At 42.1% G+C, this 21335-nt stretch overlaps 2 protein-coding genes across 2 annotated transcripts; one reads left to right on the top strand and one right to left on the bottom strand.

Moving 5' to 3' along the window:
* Positions 1 to 2762: 2762 nt before the first annotated feature.
* GJB7 (gap junction protein beta 7) lies at positions 2763 to 3551 on the bottom strand (the record flags this gene model as incomplete). Its single annotated transcript, XM_080616073.1, has 1 exon — positions 2763 to 3551. One exon carries the CDS (start codon positions 3549 to 3551, stop codon positions 2763 to 2765), a length of 789 nt encoding a protein of 262 aa, XP_080472199.1.
* Positions 3552 to 16653: 13102 nt separating this feature from the next.
* SMIM8 (small integral membrane protein 8) lies at positions 16654 to 19452 on the top strand. The gene is made up of 3 exons (XM_080615368.1): positions 16654 to 16711; positions 17644 to 17785; positions 19001 to 19452. The coding sequence occupies exons 2-3, from the start codon at positions 17666 to 17668 to the stop codon at positions 19157 to 19159; spliced, it is 279 nt and encodes a 92-aa protein (XP_080471494.1). The 5' UTR covers positions 16654 to 16711; positions 17644 to 17665; the 3' UTR covers positions 19160 to 19452.
* The last annotated feature ends 1883 nt before the right edge of the window (positions 19453 to 21335 follow it).

The following is a 21335-nucleotide window of genomic DNA, read 5'->3' as shown; positions in this document are numbered from 1 at the left end:
AATAGATGACAGTCCTTTCCAACCCAAACCATTCTATGGTTCTATGATTCTGTATCTGTGTAAGACTTGGATCTTTTAATGTTTGCAGAAATGTTTTGAAATATGAATGGGCGTAAATCTTTTTGTATGAATGTGCATGGAGCAATTGCATGGGCTTAGATCAGTTTCCTACCAGTTGCTATGTGCTTGAGGAGACTGTGCTTTCACACTTTAAATGGCACTTGAACTGATTTTTAATTTTTATTGATTTGGAATATGAATACACAAAAAAGCCCTTAAAACTTTAGGTTAGGGACCGAGGCTACAAACTCATTTGAACCAAAAACATAACAGCAAACAACTTCAGGGATGGATGGGTGAGTGAAAGTGGTGCACAAAGGAGTATAAAGGCAGGGAAGAGTTTGTTGAAGAGAAAGCCATTAGAAGATCAAATGTTGGACAAGAGCAAGGGCTCAGAAAGTAGGTGTGTTTCTGTCCTCTCAGGTTAAATAACATCTGGCAGAGCTGCCTTGTGTGATGCTTATGTCTTCAGTAGCTCTATCAAACACCATAATTCTGCAGGACATGCCGCTTGGTTTCTATGGGTAAGTCGGCATCACACAGTTAGTCCATAATAATTTTTCAGACTATTTCTCATGTAAGATGCTGGCTTTGTCAAAACTTGAAGTATCATCCAAGACTTGAAATGTTGATTTTTGGAATTTATTTATCATTTCATGGCTGTCGAAGATAGAAATAAAACCTTGAATATACATTCCAAAGAATTAAAGTTCTTGTTTTGCAGGAACATCTGGGGACCGAGTGAGAAGCTCCACCAGCCACAGAGCTTTAGGGGATGCTGTAAAACCCTTCAAGCCCTGACTTAGTATAATTCAGTATTAGACAGCAGCTAATGCACAAATTCAATCAGAAACCTGTGTTGGCTAAACTGTGTTTGCTCCTGTTTTCTCTCAAATAAACCTTGTTTTCTTAAAAAATGACTAAATACTTTTTCATTCATGTGCTGTCTTAAAATCTGTCCTCAATAATGAAAAAAGCAGTCACTATGGAAGCATTTTTTACTTTGATAGCATTGCCCTTGTCTTACAAAATGAGGCATTAGGGTACAAAATGGCCAAGATAATTTGGGGTTTATTCTCCACTTGTGGCTGTCCCAGTTATACAGGGTTGAGGGGCAGTGGCTTTGCTTCATGTGCTTCTTGGGGGGGGGGGGGGGGTCCAGTCACTGCACAAAGAGTTTCTAGCTGCATTTCTGCCATGGGCCATATTCTGTCTACTAGAAATTTAACAACACGTTCTGAGTGCTGTAAAGCACAGTCTCCATACGCACGCTGACTGCGCATCACTCAAGATGTAAAACTAACTGGCCACAAGCTGGCAAGCTGGTACCTGAGGCTGCTCCTGTCAAGCTCAGGAGCAGCAAAAGTGTTTTTGCCTTTTGTAAAAGCAGGTTTATTTGGGGGGGGGGGAATAGCGCATAGTTTATTCATTAGTTCTTAAAGTTAATTCTGTAACTGCTACCCCAGGACTCATAAAACTAATGCTTTGTAAGCAAAGATAGGGGGTTTGGAGTGAAAAAAATAACTAGTTGACATGCTTCTGCTACTGTTTCCTTCTCTTTATCCTGGCATGAACAATAACATCAGCTCAGCATTAAGGCAGCTCCGCTTACTGCAGATAGTGGTTTTCTCTAAAAGGTGTGTTTTGATCAGACTCAGTACTGAGGTATGTCCAGAGGTCTTTTCACTCCAGCAACAGAAATGTATTTCAGCTACCCTGAAATATGTCTTTTTAGGTGCCAGTTTCTATCATCTCAGAAGTCTGGGTTCAACAGAAGACTAAATCCTGGAAGACACTGCTACTGAATGCCAGGACTACTGGCTTGCCATGTTGTGCGGGCTACTGCACCACTCGGATCCTGGGGAATTGGGAATGATCTTTTTCCATTAAATACCACAGCCATGGAGCAGAAGAAAAGTCAAATTACTGAGAAGCTGCTTGGTGTAGGTGACCAGGAGTTAACTCTGGTACATGCTGCCTGCAAAAGTTTGACCAAGTACCTTTTCTTATAGAACGCGCTCTGATGATAAATGCCCTAAAAACTGTAAAGGGCTCAAACACCTCCAGAAGGAAGTGCTCCACAAATAGCTTAATAACCAGGCCTGTCTTTGCCACCATGGGCTAAACTAGATGTGTCTGCCACTTCTTATTTTCTTTATTTTGAGATGTTTTACAGTAGTCCAGTGGAACGGGCTTGTGCCCACCCAGCTCACTTCCAGACACCAGCAGCCATCATATGCCAGTGCCTTATACTCACTATTTCAACCGTTGTCAAGAGTCACCCACTCAACCAATGCTGTACATCCTCTTACTGTTCAGCATCTTCATCAATCCCAAGTTCTTCCAACTCTCCATATAAAAAGCCTCTTTTTGCCTGTACCAAAGCAATCCTGTGTAATATTCAAAACACAGCTCGTTGAGCAATTGTTTAGGTGTGATTTATCATAAGCATCTGCATTTATATTGAAGCTTCATGGAGTTTTCAGATTCCTATACCTCTTGTTTCACCATGAAAAGATTTAGATGATTCTATGTATGACATGCACAATGCAACTGAATTTATCTTCTCAAGTCAGGGGAAATTAACAGACAAAAAGTATTTCCTACATAACTGTCTATCTTTTCAGTTCTGTAAAGCATGGACTGGAAAAGCAATTGGCCAAATACAGTTTGTGCAGCAGGAAGTGGTCTCCAGCCTTCTTTCAAGTTGACAAGGAATTTTTTTCACGTTCATCTTGCATATTCAGAGGCAGGGACGGGGAGCTGTCGTGGAACCGTCCTGCAGCTGCTGCTCTGTTGTGAATGATGGTTTCTGATTTGTGGCAATCACTTTCTGAGTCTTGATGTTTCTTTATGTATCTCTTCAGATAGCATTTTATAGAGTATTTGAAAATGAGGTAACTTAATTCACTTAGATTTAATACAATGCACAGGCAGGAAGTTGCCACCAGAAAATAGAGGAAAATCATCTTCTCTGTAGGTTTGGAAATGTAGCAGTCTACAGTATTGGGACATGGTCTTATGTCACATCTCACAAGACGTGGTACTTCAAATCCATTGTACAATTTATAAAACAGAACAAGAAAAACTATTTCAAATCCTGTTTTTAAGATAAGGCTGACAAGGTAAGTGCACAGCAATCCACCATCTCTCTCTCCTGCACTTTTATAAAGTTTCTGGTTGTGGCGTTTCTCTCTGTTCTCTCGGTAAGCGACATGAAAAACAACCAAGAGCGAAGGGGTGGACACCATGATTAATTGCAAAGCCCAAAGTCTGATGTGGGAGACAGGGAAAAAATGGTCAAAGCAAACATTCTCACAACCAGGCTGCTTGATATTGCATTCAAATTCATCATGTTTCCAGATGTTTTCTGCAGCTGCAACGTAAACCAGTAAGCGGAATATGAACACAACTGCTACCCAGATTCTTCCAATTCCTGTTGAATATTTATTCACTCCAATCAACAGATCACGTAGGAATCCCCAGCTCATTTTTCTCCTCAAGGAAAGAAGGAAATGCTGTACTGAAGAAACACAAGATCAGAGAGACGCTTCCTCTTGGGCAAAGAAAAATGAGACGTTCATTCAAGGTGAAACATAAGCAGAAGCTGAAGCAATTTAGAATTATTAAGCTTTTAAAAAGGAAACCAACAACAACAAACTGCTCTTAATTCTGATAATTTGAACCTTCTGAGGCTATTACACAAACCTCATTTGCTGTTAAAATAATTTTGTCTATCAGGCTGAAGCCTAATCATTCTATTAAACTGTCCTCTGCAAGTAAATGTGCCTGTTCTTCCCGATGGTCTCCTGAGCATCAGGTAGAGATTTCTCCAGCAAGTTCAGGCTAGCATTCTACCACTGAGGTACACTGAGCTTAGCCCTGTAGTTACGCAAAATACTATGCACAGCCAAATCAGATTTCACTTTCAAATTTCGGTATAGGAGCCACGTGTCCCACAAAAGGTTGACTACCAAAATGCAAATGGTTTTCTTTTTGTCTGTGGTCTAACTTCCCAGTAAACTTGTGCAGTATTTTAAATCCTGTTCTGCTTCACTGGATTTTATTTGTTGTATTTCTTATCATGTAAGAAATGCACTAAGATTTCCTTAAAAAAAAATGATTTTTTTTAATAGTTTCTTTACCATACAAGTCTTCCTCTGTACTAACTCTGCAACACTTCTTTTGGAAAAGCAGTCTAAGGAGCCACTGGTAGCCAGACTCTCCTCAAAGTCAAAAAAAGCCCTGACATAATCACCAAGAGCATACAGTCACCTTCCCACTAGGCCCCGCACTGAAGGTCTGTGTGGATCTTTGAGGATATGAAGCTCCTTTGTTTTCTAAGAACAAAAAGTAAATGTCTTCCCAGGACACAGAATGGCTGGGAAACATGAGGAGGGAAATGTGAGATCCAGATTTGTGGATCTCAGATTCCAGATTTGTGTCTTCTGTCTTTTAACTTCCTCATCCCATCTACTGCTGCTGCAAGTTCTGCCTAGTAGGAGAGAAAATGTACCCCTTTGAGGCTGCAGTGGCACACGCAAATCCCACTGCTGCTGTTGTAGCTGCAGTTGGCACTGAAGGATGAGCAAGTTCAACTGGTAAGTCTGAGCACAAGTAGTAAACAGGCCACAGCACCACAAGGGTCAACAGAGACGGAAAGCTCCGTGCTTCTTTTGCTGTCCCTTGATTTTGCAGCCCATCATGACTTCTGCCTATGGCCAGACTTCTGCCAGAAAGCAAGGTTATTTGCCTGGTTGAGTATTCCTGCTTTGCTACCATTAGAGCTGTTGACTTACTTGAAGAGCTGAGGGACAGCTGCAGAAATGAGTATTTCGCTGATCTATATGGATGTTGAAGGATGTTGAAAAAAGATGTTTTCACAAAGAATGGTTACCAAGCTACTCCTTTATGCTGCAGGTAAAAAAGAATAATGGGAATATCAGTTGGGTTATATTCTATCAGACATATGTTTATATGCTTTTAAATATGTTTTGCAGGGTGGTGACCTTGTCATTAAAGAAAATATTTCTGTCCTCCATGCCTGCAATCAGAGCTCAAGCAGAAGTTTAAATCAAGCTCTTCAAGACTTCAGCACTAGGGCTTTAATGCTTTCTAGATAAGTCAATACATCAGTCTCAAAGGAGCTGAATAGCACAGCATTTTACTTAGCATATTACTGCTATGTAATAAAGTACAGGCAACGAAACAAAACATTCTCATCAGCATGAATATTAACACATGTGAATGCATCTTGTGGATGAGCTGACCTCTGGAGGAGATTTGAAGGAAAACCTCAAAAGGCCTTTCCTAGGATTCACAAGTACAGTAGAAGGGAAGACTGAATATTGTTATTCCATAGAAAAAAGCATGGCTGTGAGAGGGCTTTTGCTAATGGCTGTAAGATCTGCACCATCCCTTTCTAATGTAAAAAGCCTAATGTCATCTATCAGTTCATGACTAGAGTTTCATCAGTTCCGAGCTTCCAGCTGAACAGGAACATATCTGTCTTTCAGAACAGATATGCAAAATGTGCCATATAAAGGGTATTAGAGTAAATCTCATGCAGATTAAAGAAGACTGAACTTTGAAAACGCAATTAATTCACTGAAGAATTGCAAAGAACATATGATACAAGAAAAAAAAATGGATTTCAAAGATATGGAGCTACTCAACAAGTTGAGAAAATTGCCCTCATGGCACAGCACAAGTACAGACTAATGAAAAGTTAAATTAGCTGAGGCTAGAGAAGACATTATGTGGGCTGTATGAAGTTCAGAGCAAGGTGAGGATTCAGAGGACAAAAAAGAGAAATCTTCAAGTAAGCACACAACTGCGCAGTAAGAAACAGACAACAGTGGTATGAGGTTTTGTAACATTTCTAGAAGCAGCAGTACACATGGAAGCAGATGCCAAAAGCAGTGTCAGGGCATGGCACTTCAGCAAAATTATATTCTGACTAACGTAATGACAAGAGAGGAGAAAATATGATCCACATCCTTGAAGCCAAAGGGAGATCTCAAGCTTCACATTCAGAGATGGGTTTTGTGCAGAATGAATCAAAGAGAGTCAGGAAGGCAAGCTGACTAAAGCAATTGAGTAGATTGTGGAAAATTTAGATTACATCAAGTTGCATCAATGCAATGTAATGGCCAATGTTGAGCCTAACAGTGAAATGATTCAAAGGTTTAAAAATGCAACAAACAAGTGAAAGGGGTATCTATTTGGCACAGTGGACATAAACACCACAAAAAAATTTAGCCTGTACTGGAAATCACAAAAGAGGCATCAGAAAGTCTTAAACAGTAAAAGAAAGATTATTTGCTCCAAGTGCTCAAGAAAGAATAGAGTAAGAAGTGAAGAGCATGGATTTGATGTTAGATTTACTTCAACCCCCTGCTCTCACACACATACACTTCAACTCAGACAAAAACTGAAGATCAGAGATACATTCATCTGTTGTACTAATTTCTAGCTGAAGTACTAGGGATTAAGTGTGAAAACAAGGGCCTGTGCTGCTTTACTACCAGCAGGAAAAAGAGTAAGTAATCTCTCTTCCTCCTCACATACATTATTTATTCCCTAGATGTGACTTAAACACCCCACTACCAACCACGCATACACACACACTCTGTCTTGCTCACTAGAGACAAAAATGACCAGAAAAGCCTACACACTCCTATTTCCGTCAGACATTTCAGTGACCCAGTTTCATCCCTTGGCTACACACGTGCTCTACTGAGCAAAGAGAGCAACCCGAATGCACCATTAATTTGAGTGTGCTGAGTGTAATTTGCTGAGTGAACTGTTTGAATAATGATATTGTTGAATATATTCTTCAAATAATCATTTCTGTCATTCAGTGAGGTCTGTGGGAGGTTGGCTAATGTACATTGAGTAACGTATCCATTGAACAGCATAATGCTCAGAGAATTAATTCACCTAAATTTCCATCAGCTCTGCCAATGTCATTACTGTAAAAGCAGAAAAGGTATCTTTATGCAGAGGAGAACGCGGAAAAAAAAGTAAGAAAATGCAAGAACAAACCGACCAAGTAGAGAGGAAGTGGGGAAAGAATCCAAAGTGTTAGGGGCACAAAGGGGGCAGGCAGCTCAGAGCTCGGAGAGCAGCAAGTTACAGGGAGAAGGTGTGGTATTATGGGAAAAGGAGATGGCACAGTGAGCACTAACAGAAAGAAGACAAGCCTGGAAATGGTGGATCTATGCACTCTGTACAAACAAGCCGAATTACCCTCATAGGCTGAGAGATGGAAAAACTTTATTTTTCTGTATTTTGCTGCACCTACAACTTACCTTTTGTTGTTGTTTGATTTTTTTAATGGGAAGAAAGAGAACTGTGAGTAGTGGCAAAAATGCTAAAGCAGAGAGCAGAAGTAGCAAAATCACAGGGAAGGATATAGGATCATAAAAACAGCAGAGTTGGTAACAATCTTGAGAGTTCATCCTCTCCATTTTTGTTACAGTTTAATCAAAACACCATTGCAGCACTTTTTTTACACACCAAGAATCATCTCAATGTTATGAGGAAAATAAAAAAAAAAAAAAATCATTGGCACAATAAGTGACCAAACAAATAATGAAGCTTAACTTTAGATGTTCATTTAGTAATTTCACTTTCCCCTTATTTTCTTTGTTTGCCAATATAAGGATGTGTGCATCCATTTTATGATTGCTGAGTCTTTGTGCTTCTTTCATGGACTGCCCACTGCTTCCTTACTGACTGCCAGAGGTGTAAAGTCCACAGGCTGAGAAATACTGATTTGCTTCATTCTCTGACCCTAAGGAGGCTTCATTGTGCATATACTGTTCCTGACAGTTCAGTCTGCTCTTACACTGATGGAAGCTCCACTAGCTCCCACCATCCCAGCCCAGCCTGGTGCATCTATTCCAGTGTTCTGCTACAGAAGAAGAGAGAGCTAGAAATCTCCTGGGAACACCAAGGTTCAGTACAGCTCCATTCAAAGTCACTCTACCAAACTGCATGTGCAGCAGCTATTCAAACTGTTGCATATATGTGATAGGAACTGAAAAACTTGCTGCAAGTCACTAATCTTGCAATGCCTTTGTTTCTTGTTCAACAATGTAAGGTGATTTCCAAGTCCTTATGAGAGAGCCAACAAGAGAAAACAGAGAAGTCATAAACATTAACCTTGCTTTGTTCAGACAACTCATCACAAAATGAGTAAAGCTGTATCATTAACACACTATTGATACCCATTGCTTTCTGAGGCTCTCCAGAAACAAGTCTGGTAAGGCTTGACAACCCATGAGCAAACATAGCCCTCCTGGTCTGTGTGCTGGCCAAGCTGTTTCCTTCTGCCATGACCACTGCTAGTGATGGTGCAGCACACTCTGTGGTTCTCACGCTGATGTAAGCCAGCGGTTTTCCACTTATTTCATTCTTGAGACACCTCCAGTGTAAGCAGAGGCCCTGTGTACAAGATCATAGAATCATAGAATAGTTAGGGTTGGAAAGGACCTTAAGATCATCTAGTTCCAACCCCCCTGCCATGGGCAAGGACACCTCATACTAAAAGATGTAAACATACCAGTAATAGCTTGCTCTTCTCTCATAACTCAATGAGAAGTGACCTATAGACACTTCATAGAATCATAGAATCATAGAATAGTTAGGGCTGGAAAGGACCTTTAGATCACCTAGTTCCAACCCCCCTGCCATGGGCAGGGACACCCCACACTAAACCATGTCACCCAAGGCTCTGTTCAACCTGGCCTTGAACACCGCCAGGGATGGAGCATTCACAACTTCCCTGGGCAACCCACTCCAGTGACTCACCACCCTTACAGTAAAGAACTTCTTTCTTATATCCAATCTAAACTTGCCCTGTTTAAGTTTTAACCGTTTGTTAATGTGTAATAAGAAATTGAGTTCTCTCCTCAAAACATCAACAATCTAGACAGAGAGAACATGTGCTGTGGAGGAGGAGATGTCCACTGGAGAGGTGATATGCTTTATCCAGCATCACTCAGCACATCAGAAGCAGAGCCAAGAAAAGACCCATGGTATCTCACAGCCCTGTCCCTTGCTTTCCTCTTCCTTAGCTTACTGATTATAACTTCTCACTGGTTCATGCCTATTATTATCTTCCAACTCCTTGGAGCAAGAAATAAGCTGTTTGGTACACTGGAAGATAAATGGGTATGGTAATATTAAAAGTAGAATTTCACAGACAATTCAATAGTGCTTAAAATATACATGTGGTGTGTAAAAACATCAGCTTAGGTATTTATTTGCCAACTGACTACAGGAAGGCAAAGAAAAAAACCTAGATGGCAGAGGGTTTAGCTGGTCACTTAGCTAACACTAGACCAGAGCTTGCTTCTTTGGGTTTTACACCTGACTTTCCCATAGACTTCTGCAGCGGCTTGTGACAAATCTCCTTCCTTTCTGGGCTTTCGGATCTAAGGTGCCAAGCATTCATTTATCTGAAAATATCACTTAAAAACTACATCTTCAGTAGGCTTCATATCCTTAAGCACGCTTGGCATTCTTTTTTATAGCCAGTGGTGGCAAAATCCCATCTTGTTTTGTATTTAGGGAAACCACAAGCACCACTTAATAACCCAGCTGCTGCTGAATGTGATGCTTTGCTAGCTGCTAATTGCTGTGGTCTCTCCTCCACAGCAATGAGTGGGTTTTGAGAGAGGGCAGACACAGTTTGCTTTGTTGCTTTGGTAAAATGTGTAATTAAGAAAAAAATAAATAAACTCAGAAGTAGCCAAAATTACTTCCCTTTTTTTTTTTTTTTAAGTCATGTCTGTATTTTGACTATATAACTGCTACTGAATTTCTCATCACCTCCGTGCCAAAGCAATCACCCATCTCTCCCATGCTCTCCTGCTGTAAGCACAAACTCCCTCTGCAGCAAATTACTTTCAACATTAAGAAGCATTACTGCTCCATTCAGGCTACTGTTGTAACACTTTAGTCAGCTCATAAAAAAAATGAATTGACGAAGTCAGAAGATTCCCACTTGAACAAGTGACTGTCACTGGCCACATTTACAGTTTGTGACTCCTTATTAGTTATAAAGCATTGCAATAGTGCAATGAAAAGAGGATTATATCTGTGGTTTATGCTGGCTGATGGGACATTTCATGAGGCTATTCTAAAGCCTGTTTGACATTAGAAAAACAACTTCTCATTTGGTAAAACTGTATTTTATAACAAGAAGCTCTAACTTACCTGTGCTTCACTGAATGATTACACCCAGACCAAAGCCTTCTAATGGCATTAACAATCAATGACTCATTTCCAAGAAAGGGAGCTACTGCTTTAAGCCTTGAAAATGGAAACTGCTAGTCTCCTAGGTAATACAAACTAAATGAGTGAAACCTGATCATCTCTCCTGGCACACTGTTCAAACTAGAACCATAACGTGTCTTGTGTCACCAGAAAAATATGAGGAAACTACAGCATTTGTTTAAAGTCACAGACTTTGCATCTTTTGAGCACTCATCAGCATTAGGTCTAATGCTGCACACTTTGCACTTTCATGTTAGTGACAACACAACCTGAAGACACATGTGTTGTGGCATCCAAAGCAGTGGGCAGTGATCATAGAATCACAGAATCCTAGAATGGTTTGAGTTGGAAGGGACCTTAAAGATCATCTAGCTCCAGCACTCCTGACATGGGCAGGGACACCTTCCACTAGACCAGGTTGCTCAAAGCCCCTGTCAGCTTGGCCTTGAACACTGCCAGGGATGGGGCAGCCACAACTTCTCCGGACAACCTGTTCCATTGCCTCATCACCCTCACAGTACAGAACTTAATAATCAGTGACCCTGTATGAGACACGTGTAGCCTGTGCACTTGCAAGTCAAGAAGTCATTTGACCATATCAATCTTGCATGAAGACATGCAGAAGATGCCCTGCAAAGAGCCTGCCTTTCATATACCATTCTTACAGGAATGACCTGGAGGATCCGGCTAGCTCCCCATTTCAGATGCTGCTTCATTACTAATTTTCATCTCATCCAACTTATGCTCTCCCTTCGATACTAACTTTACCGCAATATCAAAATAGCAGGAAGGGTCTTTATGAAATTCTTCTTGACCCTTAGCACCCCTTCATAGTGTGGCTTCTACGTGTTTTTTCAGAAGAACATTTTCCATGTGAAAAACTAGAGAACACTGTATGGAATTACTATAACCTTCTGAAATCATATAATTAAGAGCATTAACTCCCACCAGGTTTGCTCTTTGACATTTTACATCAGATCTGTATCTCAGGTTCTCTTCAGCAGGTAAATTGTCCACTAAAGACAATATTCTTTTAGGCACACAGTACTCCTAACAATACATTACACAAATGTTCAGACAGGTCTTTCTATTAAATCACAGTGACTTTACCAAATAAGTAAAGCCTGGATTTTGTTATTAAATTGTATTTTCACTACTGTACATGCTAATCAATTCCCACATTGCACTAAGCAGGTGAGCCACTCCCCACCAGAAAGCACAGAACTAAATTTTTAATAACTGAGCAATGGAATAAGTTTCTGTTCTGCCTTATGCATCTTACCAACCGTCAACATTTTGCAGTTATTTTTACCTGAGATGTGGCTATACCACTGAGTGATGTTACAAAAAAGCAGAAAGACTGAACTCCTTGCCACAAAAGAATTTTTCATGGTACAATTTATTCACAGTATGCTTTATTTACCTTAAACTTACCGTGTTTTTTAGCTGGGAATTATATGCAAATCTTCAGTAGTTTTATGGAGAGGAGGGTATCACACAGCCTAACTCATCTGCCTGAAACAGGACCTTGGTACTGTCCCCAAAGAAGTTGATGCCTCCAGAGGGTGAGTGAAGGTGTCAGAGTTGGAGCTGGACTGCAGGGACTGCAGAGCCTCCCAGCTGCCTGCTGGAGGGAGCTACCAGGCAGGCACCTTCCTCCCAGCAGTGCTGCTGAATGCCTGACAACAGCCACAGTCAGCTGAATGGCGTTCAGTTCACATCAGGAATTCAAAGGCCAAAATCACTGTAGAAATATTGTGATGACCTGTAGTACTGGGAAAGCTAAAATTTAACTTCAGATCTAAACTTTATTATGGCATTAAAGGCACCTGAGCAACTGTAACTGTCCTTCAGAAACAGAAAACAAAAAGACCCAACAGCTCATTTTTTAATAATTGGAACTGCATGGTTACAATCCAATCACTTAAATATCAAAGCTGTTTAAGCATCTTTATGACACCCACAGTTATATTCCTCCTGTATCTAGTATATAAACGTTAGACACTGCCACTCTCCAGTGTATTTCATTACGTGGTGGTATTTATACATTGAAAGATGACTGTGAGGTGTAGAGAATCTGAAGACCTCAAGATTACTCCATCAGAGTCCCTTACTACAGAGTTAAATCTTCTGTGAAATTCCTACCCTCCAGAGTCCTCCTAGCAGCTGTATTCCCTGCCTGAGGTATGAAGGCTGCTAGTTCAGAGGGGGAGCTACCTGAAGGATTTTAACTTACCACAGCTTAAGCTGATTGAAAAATCCAGTATTGTAGGCAGAGGTTAGTTGTGGTCTGTGCCTCCACTTCCAACTGTACTGCCCCACTTACACCAGACTGCCTCACCCAGCCAACTGAAAACATAAACTTTGTTCTTTTCAATTTTCTAGCAATGTTAGTTTTCAGCTGGACCAGGGAGCAAAACTGGTATATGCCAAGGCTGAGCAATTCTGAGTCCTCATGCAAGGTCCACAAGTGTAAACAGGTCTCCCCTTACCCCCTCATTTTTGGACGTGCAGTCTTAGATTAGTTCAAGTTGGTCTTTAAACCCAACTCCAAGGTGTCTTAGAGGCTGTGTATTGTTGTAGTGAGCAAATTCAGTGTTGCATGTGTTTCTCTGCTCTTCATTTTTAATAGAAACTAGCTTTTTCTTTCCAGGAGGGATGCTTTGGAGTTTGATATCATTCTGTTCCCAGTCGGAAACAATTTGCCAACTCATTAATGAAAGTAGAACCAAGCAAAGTGCCTTCTTCCTCCCATAATGAATTCAGTTAAAAAAGATTTGTAAGCTTTATCAGTATTTGAAGAATAACAATTGCTCTAATCTTTGCTGGAAGGCATGGCTGGGTGATTTTTTTGTCCCTCACAGGCACAGCTGGCTAACAAGTGCTATAGAAGACATACACACAATGTTACGAAACACAGAAGATTCACTATAAGAGATTTTGATTTTTAAAATAATTGCCTTAAAACTGTCTGTGGCAGGGTCCCAGCCACTACTTGCTGCTGTCTGAAAGCTCTGCTTCCTTTCAATGGGAACGATACAAATGAGCAACAGCAGCTGCAAAGCATTGTAAGGGCTCTTGAGACTGACTTGAGCTGAGCAACAACCACACCAAAAGCTCTCAGTGCCACCTCTGTCTAGCTGGAGATGTTTGTTTCTTCTTCTGCATTTATGTCCTATATGGCAGTACTGTTTCACATGCCTCAGTGCTCTCCCCATTAGCTATGAGTAAGGTGCAGGAAGTACTTCCCAATTTTTGCTTTCCGTTCTCACCCAGACTTGTTCAGGACAAAAAATTCCCAACTGTCAAATCTAATTAAAATGTTGTGACAGTCACAGTGTACAAGGGCATGTAGTGACAGGACAAAGGGCTTTAAACTGACAGATTTAAACTAGATACTGTGAAGAAGTTCTTTACTGTGAGGCTGGTGAGACGTTGGCATGGGTTGCCCAGAGAAGTTGTGGCTGCCCCATCCCTGGCAGTGTTCAAGGCCAGGTTGGACGGGACTTTGAGCAACCTGGTTTAGTGTGAGGTGTCCCTGCCCATGGCAGCAAGGTTGGAACTAGATGAGCTTTAATGTCTCTTCCAACCCAAACCATTCTGTGATTCATGTGTGAAAACCCTAACAACCACATGATGGAAACTGCCCCTCTCACTACATGTCAAAGCAGTGCTTAAGTCCCAGTGTTGATGCAAAGCCTATTTTTTCTGTTCACAACAGCTCTATAACTGTCTCTCTAACATAGGGATATGCTTATCAGTAGCTTGAGGCATTCTATATGTATTTTGAAAACAATGTGAAGCTCTGCTCTTGTGCAGTATTTGAGATAAGGAGGAGCTGTGAGGCAAATTGGCTAGCTGCACAGGCACGCTGCTGCTCCTCGGCTGCATCAGGCTATCACATGCTAAAGACACCTGTGGAACACAGCATCAGGCTTGCTCGGTCCCCAGTGGAGGCTCTTCTGCAGCTCAAACAATAAGGGGATGTGAGCCTCAAGAGAAGCAGAAACTACTAAGAAGTTCTGAATGGCCATGAATGCATACAGCACAATACCAAATGCAGAATCCCAAAGGAATTTCTTTAAAAGGAAAACAAATCTCAGTAACAACCTCAGGTTTGGAAGAGGAGGGGATTTTTTTGCATAGTTACTTTTCAGGAGAGGTACTCAGATATTAAGAGGACAGGTGACTCAGAAATACCACAGATGTTTACAATTCTACCCTTTTATAGAGCCTCTTCTGTAAAAAGACGCCTGACTACTTTATAAGCCTTGACAGATTAAGGATTTCAACACCCTGTTGGGTCAGATGACAGCAACATAATATTTACATTAAAGATAAAATAAGACACTTTCCCACAGTCATAAAGCTCAACTAGAAACACCAAGCAGTCCAAGCTTTTCTTCCCCGAAGTTACATGGTTAGCCGGAATCTGCTCAACGTATACCAAGTACCAGCATTCACATTCAAATCCAGCCCTGCTTCTACATCCCTCTCTGCTTCTTTTTCTATGCATAAAGCTTTACCCCACAACTCTTCATACGGAGAACATTTTTTCTCCAGACAGTGGTGCTCTTTGTAGTATGTGTGACTTCTTCATCCATCAATGATGCCTGGGGCTTACCTCTCATAAGAAAGATGGAAAATGCCAGAGAACTAGAAACAACCTGACAATCCTTGCCACCACTATCAGGCAAATGTGTTCTGGCATAAAACTCATCCTACCATGACCTGGAAAATAGCGCCATGACCATGGCTGACTTTGGGTCAGAAGTTTTAGCTGCATGGATGGGGTCAGTTAATGACAGTAACTGCTGGGAAGGAGGTGCATGTGCTGGTAAGTGAGCGCATTTCTCAGTGTAGTCATGAAAATGGTTTGTATTCCCTTATACAATGTGTCGATTACTTGAGAACTGTACGCAGAACATATACAGTACGGTAAAAACTCACAGTTCCCTCAAGAAAACTAAGCTACCTTACCAGAAACCAAAGCTCATGCAAAAGCCTTGTCTTGCCTTCTTTCGATTACACAAACATGAAAACAAACCAGAGCAGCAACCTTCACTCAAGAAGTGACTTTCTACTCGAAGGTTTCCAAACAAAATCAGCTGTGTGGCATATGCTGCCAAAACAATAGCTACCAGATTAACAGATGGTATGTTGTGAATTAAACGTTGACACAAACCCCAGACATATCACTCAGTCCTCTCCTGACGCTAAAACTTACTTCCCTATTTTTCTCCCCTTGTGATATTTATACACTGAAAATACCTCTACATTTACGTTTGTCCCTCGCTGCCTCCACAGCTGCAATAATCAGATGCTCCACCAAAGTCCCTTCACACACCATCCAGCTATGGAGAAGTGTGCGCTGAGTGGTTGGTGAGTCCAGAACTACGTATGTGCGAATCCACCAGCCTGCTGCAGCTGAATTGCTGTGATACCATCCAACACATCTCAGTTCTGCCCGCCTGTTACCTAGAGGACCACTGCTCTGGGTCTCTCCCTACCATCCAGGTATTGGATTTTCCAAAAATTTAAATTCATACTCTTCTTTCTAAGGCATCTGGAATTGCCTGATGGCATCGAAGTCAGCAGAGACCGACAGGGAGTCAGGAGCAGGCAGATGTGATTGCATGGGCTTTGTTTCCTCTGGACTCCAGGTAATCGATTTTACTGATTAGAATCAATACAAAACAAAACACAGAGGCAAAGTGCCATTTACATAACCATGAGTTTCCAGATGCCTGAGCCTGGAGAATAGAAGGCTGAGACACCTTCTCACTCTCTACGACTACCTGAAAGGAAGCTGTAAGCGAGGTGAGGGTCAGTCTCTTCTCCCAAGTAACAAGCGATAAGACCGTCACGTAACAGACTCAAGCTGCACCAGGGGAGGCTTAGACTGGATATCAGGAAAAATGTCTTCACAGAGAGAGTGGTCAGGCATTGGATCAGGCTGCCCAGGGCACTGCTGGAATCACCGTCCTCGGAAGTGTTCACAAACCGTGTAGCTGAGGCCCTCAAAGACATGGTTTAGTGTTGGTCTCGGCAGTCCTGAGGTAATGGTTGAACTTGATGATCCTAAAGATCTTTTCCAACCTAGGTGATTCTGTGACTCTACAATTCTTCCGACCGAACCCCGACCCCAGGTTTACCGTGGAACGCTTCTCGGCGCGGTACACCCTCACCCACTGCCAAAGACGACCCACTGGTCCCGCCTGCGCCCCGGTCAGGCGCCTGAGGGGACGGGCGGGGCGGGGCGGGGCGGGGCGGGGCGGGAGGCAGAGGGGAGGCAGAGGGGAGGCGCAGGCGCAGGGCGCCATGCTGTTCTCCCGCCCTCCGGGAGGTCCCGGCGGTAGCAGGGGTGAGTTGTGGTGTGTGAGGAGCGTGAGGGGACGTGTGGCGACGTGTGGCACAGTGCCCGCTGGCCGCGGGGAGACCTTTGTCATCCTCCGCCTCCCGAGGGGCGGTGCGGAGCATGGCGGTGGTCTGGACTTCTGTTTGTGTCCTCGGCGGCCTAGCTGGGGTTTTCCCCTGAGAAATTCGCCCCTTCGTCCGCGGCGTAAAGCCCCCTGACCGCCCTGGAGGAGGTTTCTATTCTTACCCTCGCTGTTTGTGCTTTTCGGAGCCCGGCTGGGGTTCGCGTGTGTGCTGGCGGTGTGCCTGACAGTGTCCTGTGCCCGTGTGGTCGCGTTTAGCCGGCCTCCGCGCTGCCCTGACCTCCCTGCAGTGCCCGGGACCTTGCTGAGTTGAGCTGGTGAATCCTGCCCGTGGGTCCCCGGCTGTGCTCTGCTTGTGTGAGCTACGGGGCAGGGGGCCCGTAGCACCGCTTCTTTTCTAAGCGGGGTTAGCCAGGAGTGTGTTTTGTTCACCTTCGCTCAGGTGGCATCTTGCAGAGGACCTTGTGTGAAAGTGAGACCTGAGTCCTAAAGCTGCTGGGGGGGGGTGGATGGAGTGACTGCACTACAGGGGGGTGTTTGCTGTCCTGTCACATGTAACTTTTAAAGAAGAAAGGAAGTGTTTGCTGACTTTGTCTTTTTTAGCCAGTGATACGTGATCTATGGGTAACTAAAGCATTAGACAAAGGCAAGCAAAAACTCCAGTTATCAGGATATCAGGATTGAAAGTCAGTGTGCTTAAGCTGGAAATGTTAGTAACACCAAAGGCAGTCGTTAATACATATATACAAAGTAAAATTCATGCTGTTAGAACACATCCTGAGTGTGAACTTATACTTGGTGAATGTAGTTCGGTGGTTTTTATAATAATGACATCTACTTTTTACTCTGTTTTTAGGAAGTATTCAACATTAACTAAAATGTCTTCCACCAACTCTCCAAATGCAAGCGAAACACCCAAAGAGAGAAAACCAGGATTGAGAAGTGTTCAAACAACTATGCTCTTCCGAGCTGTGAACCCAGAGCTTTTCATTAAACCTGTAAGAGGCTCATTCTGAGGGAAACTAAACAGGCTTGGAGAGACACGGTTGCTGTAAAGTTGTCATTGCTATTCTGTGTGCATTATATAACCGTCTGTTGTTATGCAAAGCACTCAGTAATGTAGCTAAAAATATTTTTACTTTATTTCACTCTGATTGTTAGGAGCTCAGAACACTACATGGCTTATTCCAGCTTTTATTTCACTGCTGTATTGTCTAATCCTTTTATACCTAGCCAAGTTACTAACAGAAGGACTGTCTACAGACATATTACCCATGTAATTTGACAGGTTAAGTAATAGGAGTCCTCTTTAATGTTTAAAAGGGAACAAAACAAAGTGCAGGCTTTCTGGTGGGGAGGGGTGGATTTTTGGTACCTTTTCAATATTTTTTGGTTTTGTTGCTTTTATAATTAAGTTGAGGATACTCAGGGGTTTTTTCCGCTTGCGGAACCCAGCAAGACTGGATGAAATTTTACGCATGTAATAGAAGCAGAATCTGTGATAATACATTGTAGTTTCTCGCTACTCGCGTGGTGAGGGACGGAAGCACTAGTTCCCTCCGAACTAGGGCTGAGACATAGAGCATTCACGGAATGCGGGTCATCAACGATTTATTGCGCAGTTAGAATTCCTTATATTTGCCACTCAAGCACCTCCCCAGGGTCAGCTGGTTCCTGTCCCTCCTGACAACCTCCCGTCCATGCACCAATCCCTACAATACATTATGTGTTTTTACACAGAATCACAGACTCATTTGGGTTCAAAGGGATTTTAAAGATCATCTGGTTCCAACCCTCCTGCCATGAGCAGGGACACCTTCCACTAAACCAAGTTGCTTGTCTCAGTAGCATGTTCAGATGAATTCTGTTAGAAGTTTGTATTTAGTTACCTTTAGTGATAGGTTTTGGCCTGTTCGTTCATGCTGAAGCAGCATTTGTGACCAGCAAAAGACAGAGCACTGGACAATGCCATTTTCTGTCTCCAGAGAGGCTTATTTTTCGAAAGGAATTCCTTTTGCTGTCAGAAAATTGAGTCTTCCTTCTTGCTGCTTATCAAAGTCATTTGGATCAGTCTGCTAGAAAGCAATGATAATTTTTGCAGATATCACAAACCTTTACTCTTCACTTTCTTAGCCAGGACAGAAGAATGTTTGTGTTGGACAAAGAAATGTTTTGACTAAAGACAGATAATAATTATTTTTTTTTCTTGTCAGAACAAGCCTGTGATGGCATTTGGGCTCATAGCAATTACCGTCTGTGTGGCCTACCTTGGTTATTTGCATGCAACAATAGAGAATAAAAAGGACCTATATGAAGCAATCGACAGTGAGGGGTCCAGGTATATGAGGAGGAAGACTTCCAAGTGGGACTGAGAACATAAGGAAGGAAATCAGCAAATCAATAACAGAACTTTGCCAGGCAACTACTATTTTTTTTCTCTGTCCCTTGAAATAATGGATAAATGTCTCTCTTGCTGTTCAATCCAATTTAAGTTCCTTTGTAAAATGCCATGCCTGTACAAATGAATTGCAGTTAAGATACATGTGAAAATAAAAGTGACTTTAAGAATTGCTGTCTGCAAACTCCACGGCATGTCGGAAGACATGAAATTACCTCGGACATGCAGTCAAGACTAGTAAATGCCTTAGTAAATGCACATGATAGTTCAGCTCATTTCTCTCTTTGCTTTGATTGAGTAAAAACAGGGGTTTTTCTTGATTTTTAAACAGAAGTGTAATACATTGTGGAAAGAAAAAGTTGATCTCTTGGTCTGTTGAAAGTTGACAGGTAACGGTGTAAGTAAAATAGTTTTAAGGCAAGAAAGATTTGATAAAGCAGTCACTGGAGGGTTGTATTTAATAAAGGAATTTGTAAAATACTGACCAAAATATTCCTTGGATGATAATATACTCTTCCTTACAAACGGAAAAAAACCAAGTAGGTAAGTAGAGAAGAAAAAGTGAAAGGACTGCTTCTGCCAAGAGAAAGGCAGGAAGAACTCAGGTGTGACCTTTCCTGTTTGGGAGTGTAGAGCAGATCAGTGAACCTACCAATGTGAGCTTGCCAGTCACTATGTATAACTCCAGGTTAGCCAGAGGTTGTGCAGTGTTCTTGACTAGTCATCAGGACTAGTTTATTCAAGCTGCATTCAAAAATTAAGTTTCTCTATTTTGCAAAGTACATTTTATAACACTAATTTATTACAGGCTACAAAACTCAAAATAGGGAATGGAAAGTCTAAAATCAACAATGAAAAGACTGTTCTTACAATGACAAGACTGCATCCACCTGAACAATTCCAGTCTTGCCAAACAGCCTTGCGTGTGGATGTGAGGCAGCCCACTGGCAGTGGGCTGGTTGGTGTCACTGTGAGCCTGGCTGCTGTGGCGTTGCCTTACCACAAGAGAGGGTTCCCATGAGGACACTGTACAAGTGGGTGCTGTCCTGTTCTTGCATTAAGGCCTTCTACGAGCTGCTTCAGCTGCTTCTGTGTTCCTGACATGTCCTAGATGGTATCTCATTAACCAAACTCCAGAGCATGTGGTGGCAAAGCACATGCCATGGAAAAGTGCCCTTTTCCCACCATGGACCCTCATTAACGTTCTTGGTTGTATTTTTCCATTCAGCTACCTCATATTTACAGCCCCATCAAGGATTCCCAAGAAGCTGGGACCGATTTCTTAATCCTCTTTTGGCCAAAGTGGCTTCTGTCAGGCCAAATAAGAAAGAACATGCAGTGACATCTGTTTGCCACTCTGGATTATGTTACCAAATGGTTTTGTTACTGAATATAAGAAAGGTGACACTGCCTTGAGAGCTCTATTCTTGTTATCTCCCTATAAATCCTTCACATTGAACCTGTGATTTTCCTTGTGTCTGTGTTTTATAGTTACCTCTATCCTAAATTCACCTGGGCCTTGGTTTGGTTACTTCCTGCCTGAGGAGGGAACTGACTTCTACCTTTGAAAAGCTATAGAAACAAAGCTTTTTAAAACATATTACCCTCTGTGAGCCTAGCTGCCTCACAGCAACAAGGTCCTGGGCAAGTCTGAAAGCTTGCAGGTGAGGAAACCACTTGCCTTTCAATTGGTGAAGGAATTTCCAAGTGAATCATAGAATTGATCAAATATTCCGAACTATCACATGCTGTGCATATCCTGTGGAATATGTTTCGTTTGATAGAATGTGATGGATAGCTAGAATCTTATCTGTTTTTTTCAAAAGGGTCATGCAGGATTTTAGCTCTTTTCATTTCATTAAAATGCACAAGTCTGATATGTCTGCATGAATTAAAATAACTCCAAACTCAGTGCTGCAGTAAGCATGTTAACCTGGTTTTCTGCAGGCTTTTAAAGTACACATTTTGATCCTTATACCTGCAAATGATTTGAAGTGAGAAAACCTAGTCTCTTATTTCCACATATTTGGGAGGAATGGCTCTCAAAATTTTGAATTGTGAAGTGAATATGCATCTGGAAGGATCTGACGAAAAGGAAGTCGGGGTGGTTGTGAAAGATAAAGGCCGGTATTGACCTTGGCAGGGTCGAG

The sequence above is a fragment of the Psittacula echo genome (assembly GCF_963264785.1).
Source record: "Psittacula echo genome assembly, chromosome: 4".
NCBI classification, from domain to species: domain Eukaryota; kingdom Metazoa; phylum Chordata; class Aves; order Psittaciformes; family Psittacidae; genus Psittacula; species Psittacula echo.
Note: the sequence above shows the minus strand (reverse complement) of the source record. Positions and strands in the feature narration are given on the sequence as shown.